Here is a 19,512-nt window from a genome sequence, read left to right as displayed (position 1 = left end):
GGCACTTTAAAATGTCTGCATTAACACTGAAAGTACACGATGGAATTTCACCAATGCTGAATATGGCCCTGAATGTCTATAGAAAGAACATCAGAGCCCATATTAAAAATATCCAAATGTAAACAAATATATTTGTAGTTCATTCACAAGCTACTTAGGCCCAAATATGGAAGATAGGTTTATACAATGACTTGCAAAGCCCCCAAATGAAAGATATCTAATGAGATACACTAATTGAGGGTGCTGGAAATGATATGTGGCATATTTCTTCAACATAAACAGCCTGTCAAATGTGATGAATGAAATTTAGGGATTCACTTAAATAAAACTGTAAAAACAGCAGGTAGTTTATTGACAGGAAAGCATTGCACACAGAATTAGTTCTGTTCTTGCATGTCAAACAAAATTCAAGATGTACCAAACTGTACTGTACAACTTGAATTCTTGACAAAACCAAAATGCAGATTTTGCAGGCAGAAAACAGTTGTGTTCCTGCAAAAAAGCTGTTTTCCTTTTCAAAATGTCTTTTTTTCCCCCAGCACAAATCCATGAAAACTCCAACTTTTTCCCAGAGGGTGGATTTTTCTATAGTTTCACTGTGACATTCTTTGGCAAAAATACCTGTCCTAGTTTGAATTCACAAATAATCACTAAAGGGTTGGTGGATGTGGTCCACAATAGAAAACTGATACAGTGGTTGTCCTGAAAATGTTAATAGTTACCGCAACAGATTACATTGTACATCTATGGGATTTTTATATTTATTTATCTTTGTATAGAACAGCTAGAGATCTTGAATTTTGCTGCTAACAATCCACCATGCTTTATTTGTACTCACTCCTGACACATAGCAAAAACTCACCACCAGAACTGGCACTTGAAATGCAGGTTGCTAGCCTCAGTGAAGGAGCAAAAATTTGGATGGGCCATGGAGACTGAATTACCCTCCCACCCTTAATGGTGGTCTCCTAGACCAGAGATTATGCAGATTGCAGGGTAATTAGTAGAAGTTTACTCTGTTGCTACCTGGGGGCTTTAGCTGTTCAGTGGACAAGGAGAAAAATTGAGTCTCCCGGATGAGGATATGTAAATTATTTTCCTACTGTAAATGATTGCCTACACTTCCTAGAGGGCTCAGAGGACAGCATTTCAGAGGCAGAGGGGAGCGCAAGACTTAATCTGTATGCTTTAGACAACACACAAAGAAATGCCACATCCCTTCCCCCAAGCTAGCTGTCCAGAGTATGCAAAGACACTCCACACATTTCATTATGGCTACATAAAGATTACTCTACTTGTAGAGAGTAAATCATTTATTGCTGGCAAGCTTAGCTATATTTATTAACAATGTAAACCCAGATGCCAATGGCTTGCCCTATTGACTGAGAGGCTAACATTTCGTCAGTGGCTTCCTCTAACCTCATATCTCAAATTCAATTGTACAATACCTCAATATGTGGCTGAACTTTCAAGTGTCCAAGTTTGCGCTTACCTGCTGGATACCATATGTCCAACCCTGCCTGATACGGTCCCTTGCCCACACATTATGAGCATTCTCTGCTAGTTTATCCACCATGGCTTCTTGAGAGGGGGTCAGCTTGATAAAGCTCAGATCCATGGGAGCAGGCTTGTATCCACTTGACAACTGGTAACTGTCAAACAATGTAGAATTTGCAATTGGTGATTTAAAAAAAAATTATCACATTTCACTGAGAAAACACTAACAGACATTACATAGGAAAACTACTGCATCCACCGATAAAACCACAGAAACACAAATATTAATAATCCAGCTCAGATCTAGGTTATAAGAATAATTGACAGAAACTTAGCTTTGGTTTCTATTTAACTATACCTAGAGTGACTGAAGAAGTCCATTTCATTAGGTAGTAACATGTGTTTTTGGATGTGTAAGTGATTGAGAATTACCAACCTCCAAAAAAGCTTTAATATACATATTGTGGCATTTCTTCGCATGCTTAAAGCCATGCAGAGATTAAAGCTGATATCTATCTAGGTACTATATGCCCCCGCCCCCACACATCACAGTATCTAAGCACCTCACAATCATGAATAGATATCTACATCCTGGGAGGTAAGGAAGGATATCCTTGTTTTACAGATGAAGAACTGAGGCACAGTCAGGGGCGGCTCTACCTATTTGGCCGCCCCAAGCAGTCATGCGCGGGAGGTGCCCCGGAGCCCCGGGAGCAGCGGACCTCCCGCGGGCATGACTGCGGAGGGCCCGCTGGTCGCGCGGCTCGGCTGGACCTCCCGCGGCTGCGGACGGTTCGCAGGTCCGGCTGCTCCGCTTGAGCTGCCGCAGGCATGCCTGCGGGAGGTCCAGCCGAGCCCCGGGACCAGCGAACCGTCCGCAGTCATGCCTGCGGGAGGTCCACTGGAGCCGCGGGACGAGTGCCCCCTCCGCAGTCATGCCTGCGGCAGGTCCGGTCGTCCCGGAACTCCGGTGGACCTCCCGCAGGCATGACTGCGGCAGGTCCGCCAGCCCAGCCTGCCGCCCCCCCCGGGAAAGGGCTGCCCCACGCGCGTGCTTGCCGCGCTGGGGTCTGGAGCCGGCCCTGGGCACAGTGCAGATTAAGTGGTTTCCACAAAGAAACACGGAAAGTCTATAGCTGAGTATGGAACTGAACTCTGGACTCTCCTGGCCACTAGACTATCCTTCCAGCCCTCAGCTTCTTATGGCTTGAATAGGAAACACCATAAGTAGAGCTCTGAAAACTGGCAATATAATTAACCTTGAAGGGTTCTGTGTTATTTTATTGTTTCTCCATTAGCATTATTTCTATGCATTTCCTACTCTGTCAGTGTTTCCCAGGATTCCAATAACATTCAAAGTAGTATTGTGAGGCCCATGCTCAAGAACCAACTCTTGACATTGACAACCTGGCTAACGATCTATCATTTTTAGGGAAGGTCATCGAAAGTCTATGCTAGGCAAATTTGAAAGTTTCTTGACATTTCCGTGACCCTGGTCAATCCTGCTATAGGGCTAAAGAGGGGACAGAAATTGTATTGGTTGTATTAGTTGTGATTTCACTGACCGTTGCTAGGAGATCATCAAACTATTGAAGAAACTATTTCACTGAACTGTCTACCTTAGAGAGACTACAAATGATGTAAAAAATCATGAATGATAAAAAAAACACATTCATTAATCTAATCAAACTATGAGGACCTATTGCCAGGAAATGGGGGGGGGGAAATCACTTGTATTTTCAGTAAAAGCAAAAATGTAGAAGAAATTATTTGTCCCTACTACTTGATCAGTGTAAAAAAGAAGTTTATTGTAGACTTGGTAATAAAATCCAGAACTCCTAACTTTTAGTCCTGTGTCTTTATCTTTTTTTGTACCAGAGACACTATTACAGTCTATAGGGAGAATTGGCCCTCCTGTAAACTGCTATCACAAGATGAGCTAAGTTCATTCATTACGTCTTTCTTAAAAGCCTTTAACTGTGATTTCTGATATCAAAGTGTAACAGGCCTCCATGCAAAAACGAGTATCAGAGCATGTATTTAATTTGAATTCTACAGTAATCAGACCCTCAAAGGGCCAAACAGAACGCCCCCACATCTTTGTTTTAATCTTTAGTTCACTTCTGCTGATACTGCACAAGAAATCAATTTTCAGTGACAGCTATTCCAGATTGTTTTTACTGTGCCCTCTATGTCATAAAGATGCTTCAAAGCATTAATAAAGCATTATGCAAATCACTGAAATAGTGCTAGGAAAATCTCATACAGTAATTTTGGAACTGGTGACTTAAAAAAAGCAGCTAGTTAATATAGCCTGATTTAAAAAAAAACAAACAGTAAATTGAAATACTGCTATGCTGATGGTTAGAGTACAGAATAAATCACTTACCCAACATTAACAAGCTGTTGCTGCTTTTTTTTTTAACCTGTCATGTAACTCATAGCTCTTAAGATCTGCCAACAGACATAAAAGAGCTGAAACTGAGTCTTCATTCTAAATTTTTATTTTATGTGAATATTCTCACTGGTGGGCTGGTTAAGATTCTATCAGTACAGTCACTTGCTCTTCACTACTGTTGCCTGTAGTTCAGTTCACTTGTATGTGGGTAAACCATTAAATAAGATGCAGCACAGCAGATCTGGATCAGCCTATTATTTTGTTAAGACGTTCTTCCATAAGGAGTCTGTTAAACTGAACAGCCAGTTAAAGAGAGAGAGAAAACAGGCTGTTTAACAGGTGAGATTTTTTTCACCATGATAAAACATGTACCATTTTGGTCACAAAGGTATGTTGGTCTGTCAGAAAACAGAGGTCTGGTTTCACAGAAATTATACACATTAAAGACCTGCCAACTGACATGGGAAAACAACAAAAACACTGAATTTAGACAGCTTAACTAATCCGGATATTTTCTTGTATCTCCCTTGACCAGAGAGTGAGAATACAATATTAACTCACCCTTTTTATCCTAAGATCTTAAAATGCTCTGCAAACATTGAGCAAGTCTCATAATACCCTTGTGAGGTACCTACTGCATAATTCACTTAAGTAACAATTAGGGACATAAAGGGAAGAACCCTACAGTCTAACAAAGAAACCTAAACTCACATACTAATAATTATTTTGAAAATAATTTCTTGTTCAATTTATTGCCCATGATCTGTAGATGCTTTTCTAAACTCTGCTTGTAAATGCTGTAAAACAATAGATTGGAATTAAAATGTTTGAAACTTTGCAACTATTTTAAGTTGTATAAGCCCTAATCTATTTTCCCTCCATCTTCCCTTTTTGACCCTCCTTTAATTTCGCTATAGTCAACTGAAATCTTATTTTTTCAAATAATCATGACAAATAGGAGCTCAGAGGAAGGGTAAGTACAGCACGATTGCTGGATTATGAATGATAGAACCTTTTGAACACAGAGGTTTGTAAAGAAAACATCACACAATCTGAACTAATTTATAGGAGACATAAACAGCATCATGATGATGGTAAATGTAAAACACAAAATGTCCCAATCAGTTTTCTGTCCAACTATAAAAATACATTTTAATAACTTATCAGCAACATATACTCGTATGTAATTTACGTAGTCTCAACAGTTATCAAAATGGATTTTTTTTGTTAATTAATTAGCTTTGTCTGGCAACTGTATCAATTATATCTAATCACTGGCTTCTGTCAATCAATTTGTATTCATGAGATCAATTTACAGACTAACATTTCAATGTTCTACACACAAATCATCTTCTCAGCATGACTTACTAAAGAGCATTTTAACACTCCTGTTTGGAGGAATCAGTGAGGTGGCAAAATTTGCAGATGATACAAAACTACTCAAGATAGTTAAGTCCCAGGCAGACTATGAAGAGTTACAAACGGAACTCTCAGAACTAGGTGACTGGGCAACAAAATGGCAGATGAAATTCAATGTTGATAAATGCAAAGCAATGCACATTGGAAAACATAATCCCAACTATACATAAAAAATGAGGGGGTCTAAACTGGCTGTTGCCACACAAGAAAGATCTTGGTGTCATTGTGGATAGTTCTCTGAAAATACCCACTCAATGTGCAGCAGCATCAAAAAAAGCAAACAATGTTGGGAATCATTAAGAAAGGGATAGATAAGAAGACAGAAAATATCATATTGCCTGTATATTAATCCATGGTACATCCACCTCTTGAATACCGCGCAAAGACGTGGTTGTCCTATCTCAAAAAATACATACTGGAATTGGAAATGGTTCAGAAAAGGGCAACAAAAATTATTAGGGGTATGGAACGGCTGCCATATGAGGAGAGATTAATAAGACTGGGACTTTCTAGCATGGAAAAGAGACGACTAAAAGGGGATATGATAGAGGTCTATAAAATCATGAGTGGTGTGGAGAAAGTAAATAGGGAAGTGTTATTTACTCATTCTCATAACACAAAAACTAGGGGTCACCAAATGAAATTAATAGGCAGCAGATTGAAAACAAACAAAAGGAAGTATTTTTTCCACACAATGCACAGTCAGCCTGTGGAACTCTTTGCCAGAGGATGTTGTGAAGGCCAAGGCTATAACAGGGTTTAAAAAAGAACTAGATAAATTAATGGAGGATAGGTCCATCGATGGCTATTAGTCAGGATGGACAGGGATGGTGTCCCTAGCCTCTATTTGCCAGAAGCTGGGAATAGGCGACAGGGGATGGATCACTTGATGATTACCTGTTCTGTTCATTCCCTCTGGGGTATCTGGCATTGACCACTGTCAGAAGACAGGATACTAGACTAAATGGACCTTTTGTCTGACCCAGTATGACTGTTCTTATGTTCTTATAAAGCACAATTTCTTTTCAGAAAAGATTAATGCAATGGTAATTGACTACATAAAATTAAATATAAAAGAACTTTTGTGTTTTTCCACTGTCTTTCTATATTTTATACTTATTTTCTGATATAACGTATGTAACACACACACACACACACACCCCACAAGTGTAAGATATGATTGGTAGTATATTTTTAATTTAATTTCTATTTAATCTGTCTTTAGTCATACAAAAAATGAAATAGTATTCTGTTTATTTTCTCAGAAAAAACATAAATGTTGTTAATTGTGCCTATGAAAAAATGTTGTATATGTCAGTGAAAAAAAAATCTGTGTAGCTAAACATGACACAGTTTTTCTCCTTTGAGTTGTACCTGGAGCTTTAGCACGAATGAAGTTAAATGGAGCTGGAAAGTCATTACGTTGCAAATGATATCAGGCAAACATAAGCAGTTTATGACCAAGTTCAGTGGATGTTAGCTGTAAACTCCATTTCTAAATCTGCTATTCAAGCACCTCAGAACAAATGGGAAAATCTCAGTTGACTGTACAGAGAAATATTAAGAATGTGTTTTGTTGTGAGCATGTCTTTAGAAGCTGACAAGGGAGTGAATTTTCGAAGAATATCGTTCCTTTTGTCTTTCCTTTCAATTTGTCCTTGTCTTGTAAAGGACCAGGCATTTTCCCCTCATTGTGCATCTCAACAATGAAGTCTCAGTGATGACAACATGGTTAGGAAAATTGTAGCAATCATTTATAATATTTGTATACATATATTTATAATAGTCTACATATTTAATAGTGTACATAATTTATATATTTGATAGATTTACCCACTTTTTAGGAAAACAAATGACAAAATTATTCTCAGTGAGTAGTATTTAAAGAACCTGTGTTGCACTAAAAATGAATGTTCAAAATAAGATTTCAGGAATATTTGTCACTGTTTCACTAAATGCCGGCATAAATAATATTCATGTTGTTGCATCACTGCTTGCTGATGTACATCTTTGGCTCTTTTCTTGTGATACACTAAACCCCAATTGTCATGAGACCTTTTGCCTCCCAGCATTTCGCAAGCAGGCTGGCTAACCTAGTGAGGAGGGCTTTAAACTAGGTTCACCGGGGGAAGGAGACCAAAGCCTTGAGGTAAGTGGGGAAATGGGATACCGGGAGGAAGCACAAGCAGGAGAGTGCAAGAGGGGAGGACTCCTGTCTCAGACTGAGAAAGCAGGACAATCAGCGAGTTATCTTAAGTGCCTATACACAAATGCAAGAAGCCTGGGAAACAAGCAGTGAGAACTAGAAGTCCTGGCACAGTCAAGGAACTATGATGTGATTGGAATAACAAAGACTTGGTGGGATAACTCACGTGCACTTAGGACGGAAGAATCCCATTCACTGTTACAACTAGGGACCGAATGGCTAGGAAGCAGTTCTGCAGAAAAGAACCTAGGGGTTACCGTGGACGAGAAGCTGGATATGAGTCGACAGTGTGCCCTTGTTGCCAAGAAGGCTAACGGCATTTTGGGCTGTATAAGTAAGGGCATTGCCAGCAGATCGAGGGACATGATCATTCCCCTGTATTCGACATTGGTGAGGCCTCATCTGGAGTACTGTGTCCAGTTTTGGGCCCCACACTACAAGATGGATGTGGAAAAATTGGAAAGAGTCCAGTGGAGTGCAACAAAAATGATTAGGGGGCTGGAGCACATGACTTATGAGGAGAGGCTGAGGGAACTGGGATTGTTTAGTCTGCAGAAGAGAAGAATGAGGGGGGATCTGATAGCTGCTTTCAACTACCTGAAAGGGGGTTCTAAAGAGGATGGATCTAGATTGTTCTCAGTGGTACCAGATGACAGAACAAGGAGTAATGGTCTCAAGTTGCAGTGGGGGAGGTTAGGTTGGATATTAGGAAAAACTTTTTCACTAGGAGGGTGGTGAAGCACTGGAATGGGTTACCTAGGAAAGTGGTGGAATCGCCTTCCTTAGAGGTTTTTAAGGTCAGGCTTGACAAAGCCCTGGCTGTGGCTGGGATGATTTAGTTGGGAATTGGTCCTGCTTTGAGCAGGGGATTGGACTAGATGACCTCCTGAGGTCCCTTCCAACCCTGATAGTCTATGATTCTATGATCTCCAGAGATGGGGACTCATGGACCCTCCTGGATCTCCTGCCACTACTGTCTACCATTTTGGACTTGATGAATAAGCAGGCATTTGGGAAAACAGATTCGCCAAGCAGTGCTTTGCGGGGGCTCCCCAACATATTTGAAAATGCACACAACCTTGACTACAGAAGACTGAGTAGGACAAATGACAAATTTTATTTCACCAAGAAAAAGAGGTGGCTGATCATACGTTTCTCACAGTTTTCTGTAACTACTCAGAAAATAGATACTGTACCCTCATCAGGTAAAAATCATTACACAGATATTTGCAAGAATATTAAAGAATTTTCATAAATCTTGTGGTTACACTAGCTCTATATGAAAGAATAGAAGCTCTTTAATGTTACAGGAACATAAATTATCTACATATCACTTAAAAGTGAGAATATCAGCGGTATCGGTATGCCATTACTGATACTGCCCTCCAATAATGACATCACAGTGGGAAAGTCAGAAAACATGGGATCCAAATTCTGGCCCTCAAACTGATTTTAATGGGGTGTAAATGTTTTCACTGAGCGCAGGATTTGGCATGTGGGTTTTAAACCAACTCCAGAAGCTCAGGCCAGAGAGCAAATGGATATTTTAAAATGAAAACCGTGGAGCAAAGTCAAAGATACCTCACTAATGTCTAAAATCTTCCCTCAGGTATGCATGCAGTTTTGTGTTATGTGCACGCATTTGAATTGTACTAATTACATAAAAGAACAACAGTTTTGCCCCCTTTCCCACGTGGTTAGTCAATATTTGGGGCCTTGACGAAATCTTTCCATTAGGAGGAAAAATTTATAATACAAGTCAGGTATTTCTTTGGTGCAGTCCTGTTTATTTACAAAGAATGTATATAAAGTCCTGTTGTCCTGAATCCAGTAAGAACAAACAGGAGGCAGTTCCCTTGCTTGCCATTTGCAAGCCTGCCTTTCAAGTGAGCATTCTGCCCAAAAGAAATCCCCTCTGTTAGCTTCCTCACAGAGCCACCTTCACACTGCTTCTCCTGCTGTCCATTTGCTTCCCCGTTGCTTTCTGTTTCTGAAACATACACGCGCGCGCACACACACACACACCCCTCTACTAATCATTATCCGAGCCCCCGTGACGGCAATATGTCCCAGGGAAACCCCTCCTATTTTCCCTCAGTTGCTTCTTTGCTCAGGCCTTCCCAAGTGGCCCAGCACTTTGAGTGATTTCTACTATTTCAGCTATCCTACTCCATATGGAGATTCTTACTCCATAAAAGAGATTATTTGTTTCTTTGAATGATGGCTAGTACACCCACCAGTTTCAGTGAGGTATGTGATTGCCCACAGACCAAAGACATGCTTGCTGGCAGCCATCAATACCCTCTAGCACAACAATACATTCTTTAATTACACCTCTGACTCGTGCAGCATCTTCCATTAAAGGGACTCAAAAGTGGCTTATAAACATTAATGAATTAAGCTCACACCACCACTGAGAAGTATTTAGGCAGTTTTACAAAGGGGAATATTAAAGCATAGAGAATTAAGTAGCTGGTTTACAGAGTGGTTTGACCACACTCCTTAAAATGAAGTCAGCAGGAGCTTCTTGTGGTATAACAGGTTTTACTGCAACTTGTTTGTTACACCTCTCTGAAAAAAGCCCTAAGTAACTTGCTCAGGGTCACGCAGGAATTCTACAACAGAGCCAGCAATAGAACCCACCCCTCTTGGCTCCCACGTCTTCTGCTTTGGCCATAAGACAATGTGTGAGGAATGGGACCATTGCTGATAATCACCTACATCCCTGACTCAGTCTAAAAATCTTACAGTGGAGTAACTAGACAGCACATAGTGACTTTGGAATTAGAGAGAGAATAAAATAGGAGATGTGTATCTCTTCAAATGGTGACAAAATTGCTCATTCAACAAAACAACCATGGACACCATGGCCATAACTAAAGGCAAGTTTGACCCTGAAAGATAAGATAGGAAAAATACCCCAAAGATAAACAAACAAGTTACAATAAAACCTGGTAAACCACAAGGAGCTGACAGAAAATCACTACAGCACGTCCAATTATTATAATTTTCCTTTGACTTGAGTCTGGCCATTCTGGCAGGTTGACTATTCTGCGAGCATCCATCCACCTTCAAGCATAGATTACCACCCATGAGAACATATACTGAATGCCTACTCAACCTACATTGATCAAAATGTGAAACACTACCACCCTCCTGGATCATTATGAGATAGAAGTACGTGAAAAAGAAATAAGTTAAAAATAGTTAAATATGAAAAACAAAAATGAACAAAAAATAATATTAAAGTAGCAAGTTGAGTTTATTTTTCTTTGAGCCTCACAGGGGAATCTTGATATTTTTGTCATTAGTAGCCAAATGCACAAAATGTTACACTAATAGTACATCTCAGTATCCAAAACAGTTACAGAAGCCAACTTAACATTAATAATACTGTACCACTGATCTATTGGAATGAGTCTATTCGTGAAGTAAGCTAAGAAACCTAAAACGAGAAGACTGATGAGGTACAAATGAATAGTACAACAAAACAACCATTTAAAATGGGCCAAATTATATTCAGATCCAGTAAGACTTGTGTGCATTTAACTATTTCTGCTCTCAATCTCACTGTGTAACCCTACCAAGCCAATGGGCTTTCAGTAGTGTAAATGAAACCAATTTCAAATAGTCATCACAACAGAAATTTTAAATATGTACCTAAGGGGAGAGTCTGACCGAGTGTTACAAGTTTTTTATATGAGCTACCTTTGTTTTATAAAACAAGATATCATAAACCAGTTGGTTTGTGTTTTGTATCATTTCCTTGGTCAACATACAACAAATATACCCGAAAACCGTCTGCCCTGGACAATCACCAGTGAAATCAATGATAATTTTGTTTTGGGTCTAAGAGCAGAATCTAGGCCCTTAATTTTGAAATAACATTTTCAAGCTTGCAAGCACACAGAGAAATCTCTAATTGGGGAAGGTTCTTGTGGAATAACTAGCAAGCCTGACTGTTTCCCACTTAGAGATCAGTCCTACAATGTGCTGAGTATTGCCAACTCCCAGTTAATTCAATGGAAAGTAAGGACACTTTGGCATCTCACAGGATTGGAGCCATAAAGATTTCAGTCAACATGTCAAATGGACCATCTTTAAAAAGTTTTAGTTGGGAACACAGAAGCTTTTAGAGAGAAAATACTCAGTAATATGCATTATCTGGACTGGAGAGGAGACTGTTAGTTCACCAGTGAAGTGACATCTTTAGCTGAGATGTAAAGATTTACATTAATCTTACAGCCTCATAATATGCAACTTCATTTTGTCCCAATTATTTTTAAGAATTCTTGTACTAAAATGTTTACAGATTAATCATACTGATAAAGAAATAGTTTGGAAAATAATACAACTAACAGTTATGTACAAATGAAGAGATGAACATTTAGGATGCATACATTACACTTTCCAGGAAACTCCTCTTTGGAAGGCACATGTATGAGATGCTGGAATCATTTAAAAAGATTAAAATGAGGGCGAAAAACTGAAGAGAGGAAGAGTGACATAAGGATAAAGTGATATTAAAAAGGGCCAAAAGGATTCAATGGGCCAGATCCTATTCACCTCACACTCATGCAAGTGACTTCAGTGAGACTGCTCACAAGTGTATGGGTATGCAGGACTCGGCCCAACTGATCCAACTTCTGAATCACTTGTCATTTCTTTGAGTCTCATTTTGCACATCTAAGGGCTTGTCTCTCTGAGGAGTTATTCCAGAACAGCTATTCCTCATTAACTGCATGTTAGATGCTTTAATCCTGAATTCCACTTTCTGAGTTAAACCAATTCTGAATAATGCATATGTCCTACAGTAAGGGTGTCTTCACAGAGTGAATCAGGAATATTTAATCCATTTTAAATGTACACCCAACCTTATTCCAGATTAATTTACATGTCTAGATAAACTTTTAAATAGATCTCCCATTGAAACAAAGGGAAGTTATGCACAGGTAAAGTCAAAGCTCTTAAATACTGTAGCATTAATGGATGGTATTATCTTAGGCTGAATGTGAAAGTTGTGATACAGATGAAAGAAAATGCCTCAAACTTCTAGCTGTCATGCAATCTCTTACACTATAGCAGTAGTCTCCAACCTTTTTATGCACAAGATCACACTTTGAATTTAAGTACAACCCAGGATCTACCCCGCCCTTTCCCCAAAGACCCACCCCTTCTCCAAGGCCCCGCACACTCCATCCCCCTTTCCTCCATCGCTCACTCTCCCCCACCCTCACTCAGTTTCACCTGGCTGGGGCAGGGGATTGAGGTTCGGGATGGGGTACAGGCTCTGGACTGGGGGCAAGGGGTTCGCAGTGTGGGAGGGGGCTCTAGGCTGAGCCTGGGGCACAGGGTTGGGGTGCAGAAGGGGGTGCAGGGTGCAGGCTCTAGGAGAAAGTTTGGGTGAAGGAGTGGGCTCCAGACTAGGGCAGAGTGTTGGGGTGCAGGAGGGGATACGGGGTGCTAGATCTGGGAGAGGGCTCCAGGCTGGGGCAGGGGGTGCAGGCTCCCACTAGATGGCATTTACCTCGGGCAGCTCCCAGGCGGTGGCACAGCAGGGCTAAGGAAGGCTCCCTGCCTGCCCTGGCCCCATACCACTCCTGGAAGTGGCCAGTATGCCCCTGCAGTTCCTGGGGAGGCATATAGCTCCAGGTGCTGCCCCTGCAGCTCCCATTGGCCGGAGTTCCCCATTCCTGGCCAATGGGAGCTGCAGGGATGGTGCTTGCAGGCAGGAGCAGCAGGCGGAGATCCATGCGCTCCCCCTTCCCCCCCCCGGCTCCCATGGGCTGCAGGGGCATGCTGGCCACTTCTGGGAGCACCGTGGGGACAGGGCAGGCAGGGAGCCTGCCTTAGCCCCGCTGCACCACCGGACATTTAGTGGCCGGAGATCGCAACTGACTGTCAGAGGCTCCGGGATTGACCAGTTATTGCGATCTACCAGTTGGTGACCACTGCACTATAGTATTATCTTATAGGAAAATACAGTCAAACTGGCTTTTTCAGTCTACGTGGTGTGACCACACCATTGTTAGAAAGATGATTGAGCCAGCCAAGCAGAGTCTACAAACATACTAGTATTCCACTACATAGAAGAGAGCTTTATTAAAAATCACATTACTGTTGCTGTAGGAGTGCACTATTCTTGCTTCCACATAAACTTTATTCACAAAAACTAGCAGACAAATTTTATATCAAAATATTGAAGGTGGATAGCTTCCCGGTCATTACAGTTACAGAGACTACAATATGTCTTGGTTGGATACATTTGGAAAACAGTACAGGTTTAGCAAAAGCCTACCAAAACTGAGTTTACAAGTGCAATCAAGCTTTGACAGCATCACTGAGCAGAGCATATGTAATATTTCCTGCAATAGGCCACAAGCTTTCTGTTGTGGTGGCCACTGTTTCCCAGTAACAAAGTGGGTCCATATTGCAAGTGAGTAGTTGGACTGGGTTTAGTATTGTCTCGGTAGTGTGACTGTACTTGTCCAGAATTAATATTTGAGGTAATGGGAATTGGGTCCATGCTTCACACATTTATTTTCTGGACTCCGGAAACAAAATTAAAAGAAATATAAAAGAAATGTCATCATTCCAATACAAAAAGCAGAAGAACACAATCAGAATGCCACCATGTGCTGACACCTGTTGGCTTCATCTGGTGTCTTTGGGGCATGGTAGCTTCATGTTAAAATTGTGTTACTGCAGTAATTATAAAACCTTTAAAAGCATCCAGAACAGGTGAATGAATCTTCCTATCAGGCTTGATAATCGTAATCCAGCCATTCTAGCTATGGTAGCATGATTTTTCCAACATGGCTCAAGTCTCAGTGTATGATTCTGTTTTATATAGATTTTCACAGATTTCAGAATCACAACAACTTCACCAGGTATTACTTTTGTATCTAACCATATTTCATTGGCCATTTTTCATCCACGTATGTTCAGTGAACCCCACCAATTACGTATTACATTTCGATGCATTTCTCAACCAGTCAGATCAATCCAGAGTAGCAACTCATTTAATGTATTTTGCATGAAGTCTACACATTTTGAGTGCCTAATCGCCCATAACAAGTGGCAATTCATTACAAGCTTTTGTAACTGATCATGCTATTAACCTGATCTATTCATCCTGCAGCCACTGAAATCGTGGGAGTTCTGCATGTTGAATGGCTACGTGCTTGTGCCCTATAATGCCACATCTGCCAAACAAAAAAGTTACCAATGTACCACTCCAAGTGTTAAATTGGGTTCTCATTTAAAAAATTAATCTGGAAGACCTCTGACTTCATTGTGATTGCATGTTTATAACTGACAGAAGAATTCACTCATCTGTATTTTCTACCAGAAAGGCTGTCAGTAAGTCTAGGCACATATGAATTGATCCTTATTAATTCAAACCATCATAATACAGCAGTGACCTTCTCTCCCACTTTAATACAGAAATCCTTGTTGCTTAGTAGTAGCTCATAATGTTTTGGCAGAGTTTCAATTAATTCTACTAGCAGAGTACAGAAACCACACCTCTATCTCAACCGTTAGCATTCTCAAGTGTTATAGCAGGTAAATTAAAATGATGGCCAGATTAATTCAAGATTCTTTCAGAAGGCCCAAAATAAACCTGATATAGAGTGTAGTCCAACCCAACACCAACATAGCTAGCTCCTAATTCTGAAGTCCTTACTCAGTTCTTAGTCAGACACAACTGTCTCTTGATGTCAATGGGAACTGCCACAGTAATATTATTTTACTATTAATTTTCTTTAGAATATATATTTTAGTCCCCCCCCCCACCATCTCAATTTAAAGGGTCATTTGTTGGGACCTCAGTTTTTTTCAGAGGCAGTGAAGTTATGGTCTCCAGTCCAATGGAATTCAAAATCACTGAACATTGTCATGGATAGAGTGGCATAGTTCTTGTATTACCAAGTATGATTGCTTGTTACTTAGATATTGCATATGCACTTTAGTTAGTTTTAAATCCCCCTTTTTCAGAATACCATTACTGAAGAAGATTTTGGGGAAGTTTATTCCAATTCCTTATTTTTTTTTCTTTATTCTTGCAAAGAAACTAGATGTAGCCCACAGGAATCAGCAGATAGTGACATTCTAACTGTGATCATCTTTTTTGAGTTAGAAACGTATTACAGTCCTTCATCCCTTTTAATTTTATTTTCTTGACTCCAGAAAATAAGTATAAAAAATGCAGGCCCGAGTATTCAGTGGGCTGTATGTCATGCATGTTCATATTACTGAACATCATCCCATGACTTCCACTGGATCTTGTGCTCCTAACTCCTTAGATGCTTTTCAAAGTCCCACCCAGAGTGACTACAATACAAGCTCCATCTATAAAGGAGCCCAGCAACCATTGATCAATTGCAAACAAGTTGAATAAACTATAAAAGTCAGTATCCATTACAATTTTTACTGTTCGTCTAAACACCAGATCTTAGTTATTCACACAAAATCATATACAGTAAAAGCTGTGTTATCCAGCCCCGTACCAACCGGAAAGCTCTATAAACTGCCATTTCTAATCTTCATAGGAAGTCCAGTTTATAGTCCGGTTGGCATGGGGCCGGCAGGCTCCCTACCTCCTAAGTGGAGGAGCAGCCACAAGGGGTATGGTGTCTGGGAGGGTGTGCAGGGCTGGGGCATGGGAGGGGTGTGGGCTCTGGGAGGGAGTTTTGGTGCAGGAGGAAGCTCGAGGAAGTGGGTTGGGGTGTGGAGAGGGGAGGAGTTTGGGGTGCCGGATTCAGGGGGTGCTCACCTCAGGCAGCTCCCTGCAAGCATCAACCTGTCCCTGCAGTTCCTAGGTGGAGATGCGGTTAGGCGTCTCTGTGTGCTGCCTCCACCCGCATGCGCTGTCCCCACAGCTCCCATTCGCCACGGTTCCTGGCCAATAACAGTTGCAGAGCCAGTGCTTGGGGCAGGGTGGGGGCAGCACATAGAGCCACCTAATTGCACCTCCACCATCGAACAGCAGAGACAGATCACCATATGCGGGGAACCACGCGAGGTGAGCGCCCCTCGGATCCAGCACCCCGCACCCAAACTCCCTCCCTTTTAGCTAACCGGAATTTTTCACTTACTGGCACCCCACTTTCCATCAACATGCTGGATAAAAAAAGCTTTTACTGTATATGTATGTATATGAGGGGGATTTTGAAAACACCTAATGAGTTAGGAGCACAAGATCCAAAGAAAGTCATGTGATGCTTTTGGTAATATGAACATGCATGACTTACATACATGCAGTGGAATGGTATGTTTGGACCCATGTTTTATTCACTTATTTTCTGGATACCAAATACAAAATCAAAGCAGATGAAGGTGGTCTGGAATACATTTCCAACCCAAAAAGCTGAAGATCACAATCAGAATCTTTCTCCCTCTTCCTTCTCTCCCCTCCACACACACTTATTAGAACTCAGTCTCCTCAACTCTTCTTCCCTCATTAAACAATAAAATAAAATAAAAAGTATGCTTTTGAATTTTGACTTACTTCTTAGGAAGTTTCAGTTTTTTCACTTTTTCTTCAGCATATTCATCAGCAATTCCAACATGACAACCTAATGCCAACAGGGTTCTGGAAGGCAAAACCAGTGAGAAACTGTCACTTTTATATATTGGTTTCTGTTATCATATATACAGAACAGGACCCTTATGTCAACTTAGGTCTACAAGAACTACAACATAAAATTCCTTCTTTATGTAAAGATGCTTATCACACTTCTTTTGAGATATGTTATACACTTCTGTGTACTGTTGGGAAAATGCTCTCTTTTGAATTAAATGCAATATAAATATAATACACAAAGCTGTAAATTGACTCTGAATAGATTGGTATAGCCTTCTGAATTTTTCCAATATACCATCAAAAAAATCATGACTATAAACTGACATTCCTTTTGTATTTCCTGATATCTTAAGACAATTAGCAACTCTTATTTTCTCCCAACTCATGATCAAGGAGTCCATGCGACACAGATTTCACTTCCAAAAAGGAGGACTATAGGTGGTTTCCTCCAGGTTGTCAATACTGCTCCTTTGATAGGCCAGACTTTGGCCAAGCCAAACAGCGCACTGATGCTCTATTTTTTTCTTTCTTTCTTTAAGCACTACTCTCATTTTGGCTTTTAAAAAACAGTTGGCACCTTTGTCAGATCAAAGGATCAAATACTAGCAGGAGTCAAAGATCAGAAATTCTATGAAAGTGCATTCAGTTTATTTCTTTAGAAAATGTTTGATTTTTAAATGCTATTGTTTTGAAACAACACATTACACTTTTTTCAGCATGGAACCAAATAAACTTCTGCAGCAGTATGTTATAAAAATACATGAGTTTTCACTCAACCAATGAATCACAACCCCCAAGGGTATCACAAAAGGAAATTGGAGGGGTCATGAGTCATTGAAAATTTGAGTATGATCCAAAAACATGAAAACCTCACTACTCTCCCCCTGCCTTCTACACACCTTTCTCCTTGAAGATTAAATATTCTCCATCAGTCTCTCAAAATCTACACACAAGTAAATTATACAGGTTTGTCACTGATACATTTTTTACAATTACTTTTATCGTAAATTTAAAGGAGTCCTGACAATTTTTTATTTTAATGAATGGTCACTAACCTGAAAAGGATGGGCAACATTGTCCTACGCCATGACCATTTTATCTGATGTAATATAACATCAACTAAAGCATTTTACTGTCCTCTATCACAGGCTGAACAGACAGGTTATTCAAATACAAGGGTCTACAAATGATCATATGTTGGCTTGAGAGGGTAATGCGTACAATCTGAGGGTACACATTTTTTGTTCTGGTTTGCCAAAAACTGTGATTACATTTTCTTGTTATTATTGTTATCCTATAGCTATCAACTGAGGAAAGACCAACAAGTTTGTGATAGACTGAATGACTGTTGTTGTACATTATAATACGCTGTAAAAGTTCAGAGAGACATATTTTATTGACTTTTATCATGCAATCTGAGGGCAGGAACTTCTCCCTTTTAAGTACTGACAATTTACAAGTGGGATCACCGCTCTCAGTCAACATCTTTTTAGACTGTTGTTAATTTCTAAGATGATGAAAGGAAAAACATCAGAAAATGTCACCTGTCTTCTTTAAAATGTGATTCTTTTAGAAAGAAAGACTTCAAATATTTTAATTTGCAACCAGTGGGCTTATCTGTGCTAGAAAATATTTTAGTTGATATTAAAGGGGTAAGTGCCCGACCCTAATTTTTCCAGTGTCCGAGTTACAAATTTGCTGTTAGTAAGATGGCTGGATATGTTTTAGTTCTGTTAAAATTACAGAAGTGTATAAGTCCTCAAGTTTGGACCCAGATCAGAACTTTCCCCAAATTTAAGGGTGTTTTTATCCATAACTTTGGCTCAAACTGATTAAAAGAGAGACCCAAGAGATGAAATTTGGATTAAGATCCCAATTTTCCCATCACTCAAAAGGGTTGGGATGGAAGGTTTGATTTGAGCTGATTCTAGTTGTACCATTCTTTCTTGATTTTACTTTCTGGTGCATACTACTGCTCAGGTTGTTATGCAATCCCAAATTTACTTCTCCTTGCAGATGAATCATATGCTTCAACTGACTCTTAAATCTTATTTTTTCCACTGTATGTAAAATGAATAGTATTATCTATTATGAAGCCAGACTTTGTATTGCTTTTTTTTAAATAAGAAATTATGTTTGCTGGTCTATTTTTTAAAACTCATGCTCAGTCACATAAATTCTTATTTGTTTTTAGAAAGAAAAAATAAGCTTTGAAATAGAACTAATTAACACAATTTTCAATTGTTGATGCACAATACAAGACTAGATGATGAATCGAATTATACCACTGACCGTCAGAAAACAGAAATGTAATCCAGGACAAGGGGCTCAGTCTTTTACATTGCCTCCATCTTGCATATGCAAAAATATTCTGACATTGCACAGATAACTCTATGAAATACTGTA

General features: G+C 40.0%; 1 protein-coding gene across 1 annotated transcript in view; it reads right to left on the bottom strand.

Moving 5' to 3' along the window:
• Positions 1-19,512, bottom strand: part of RYR2 (ryanodine receptor 2) — a gene marked incomplete at its 5' end in the record, with an annotated part of 534,914 nt that overhangs the window by 301,575 nt on the left and 213,827 nt on the right. The window contains 2 exons of the mRNA XM_045010317.1: positions 1,493-1,652; positions 17,032-17,115. Of these exons, the coding sequence (XP_044866252.1) occupies positions 1,493-1,652; positions 17,032-17,115 (244 nt within the window). The remainder of the gene's footprint in view (positions 1-1,492; positions 1,653-17,031; positions 17,116-19,512) is intronic.

Source organism: Mauremys mutica, chromosome 3 (genome assembly GCF_020497125.1).
Source record: "Mauremys mutica isolate MM-2020 ecotype Southern chromosome 3, ASM2049712v1, whole genome shotgun sequence".
NCBI lineage: Eukaryota > Metazoa > Chordata > Testudines > Geoemydidae > Mauremys > Mauremys mutica.
This window is presented reverse-complemented; position numbering and strand designations above follow the sequence as displayed.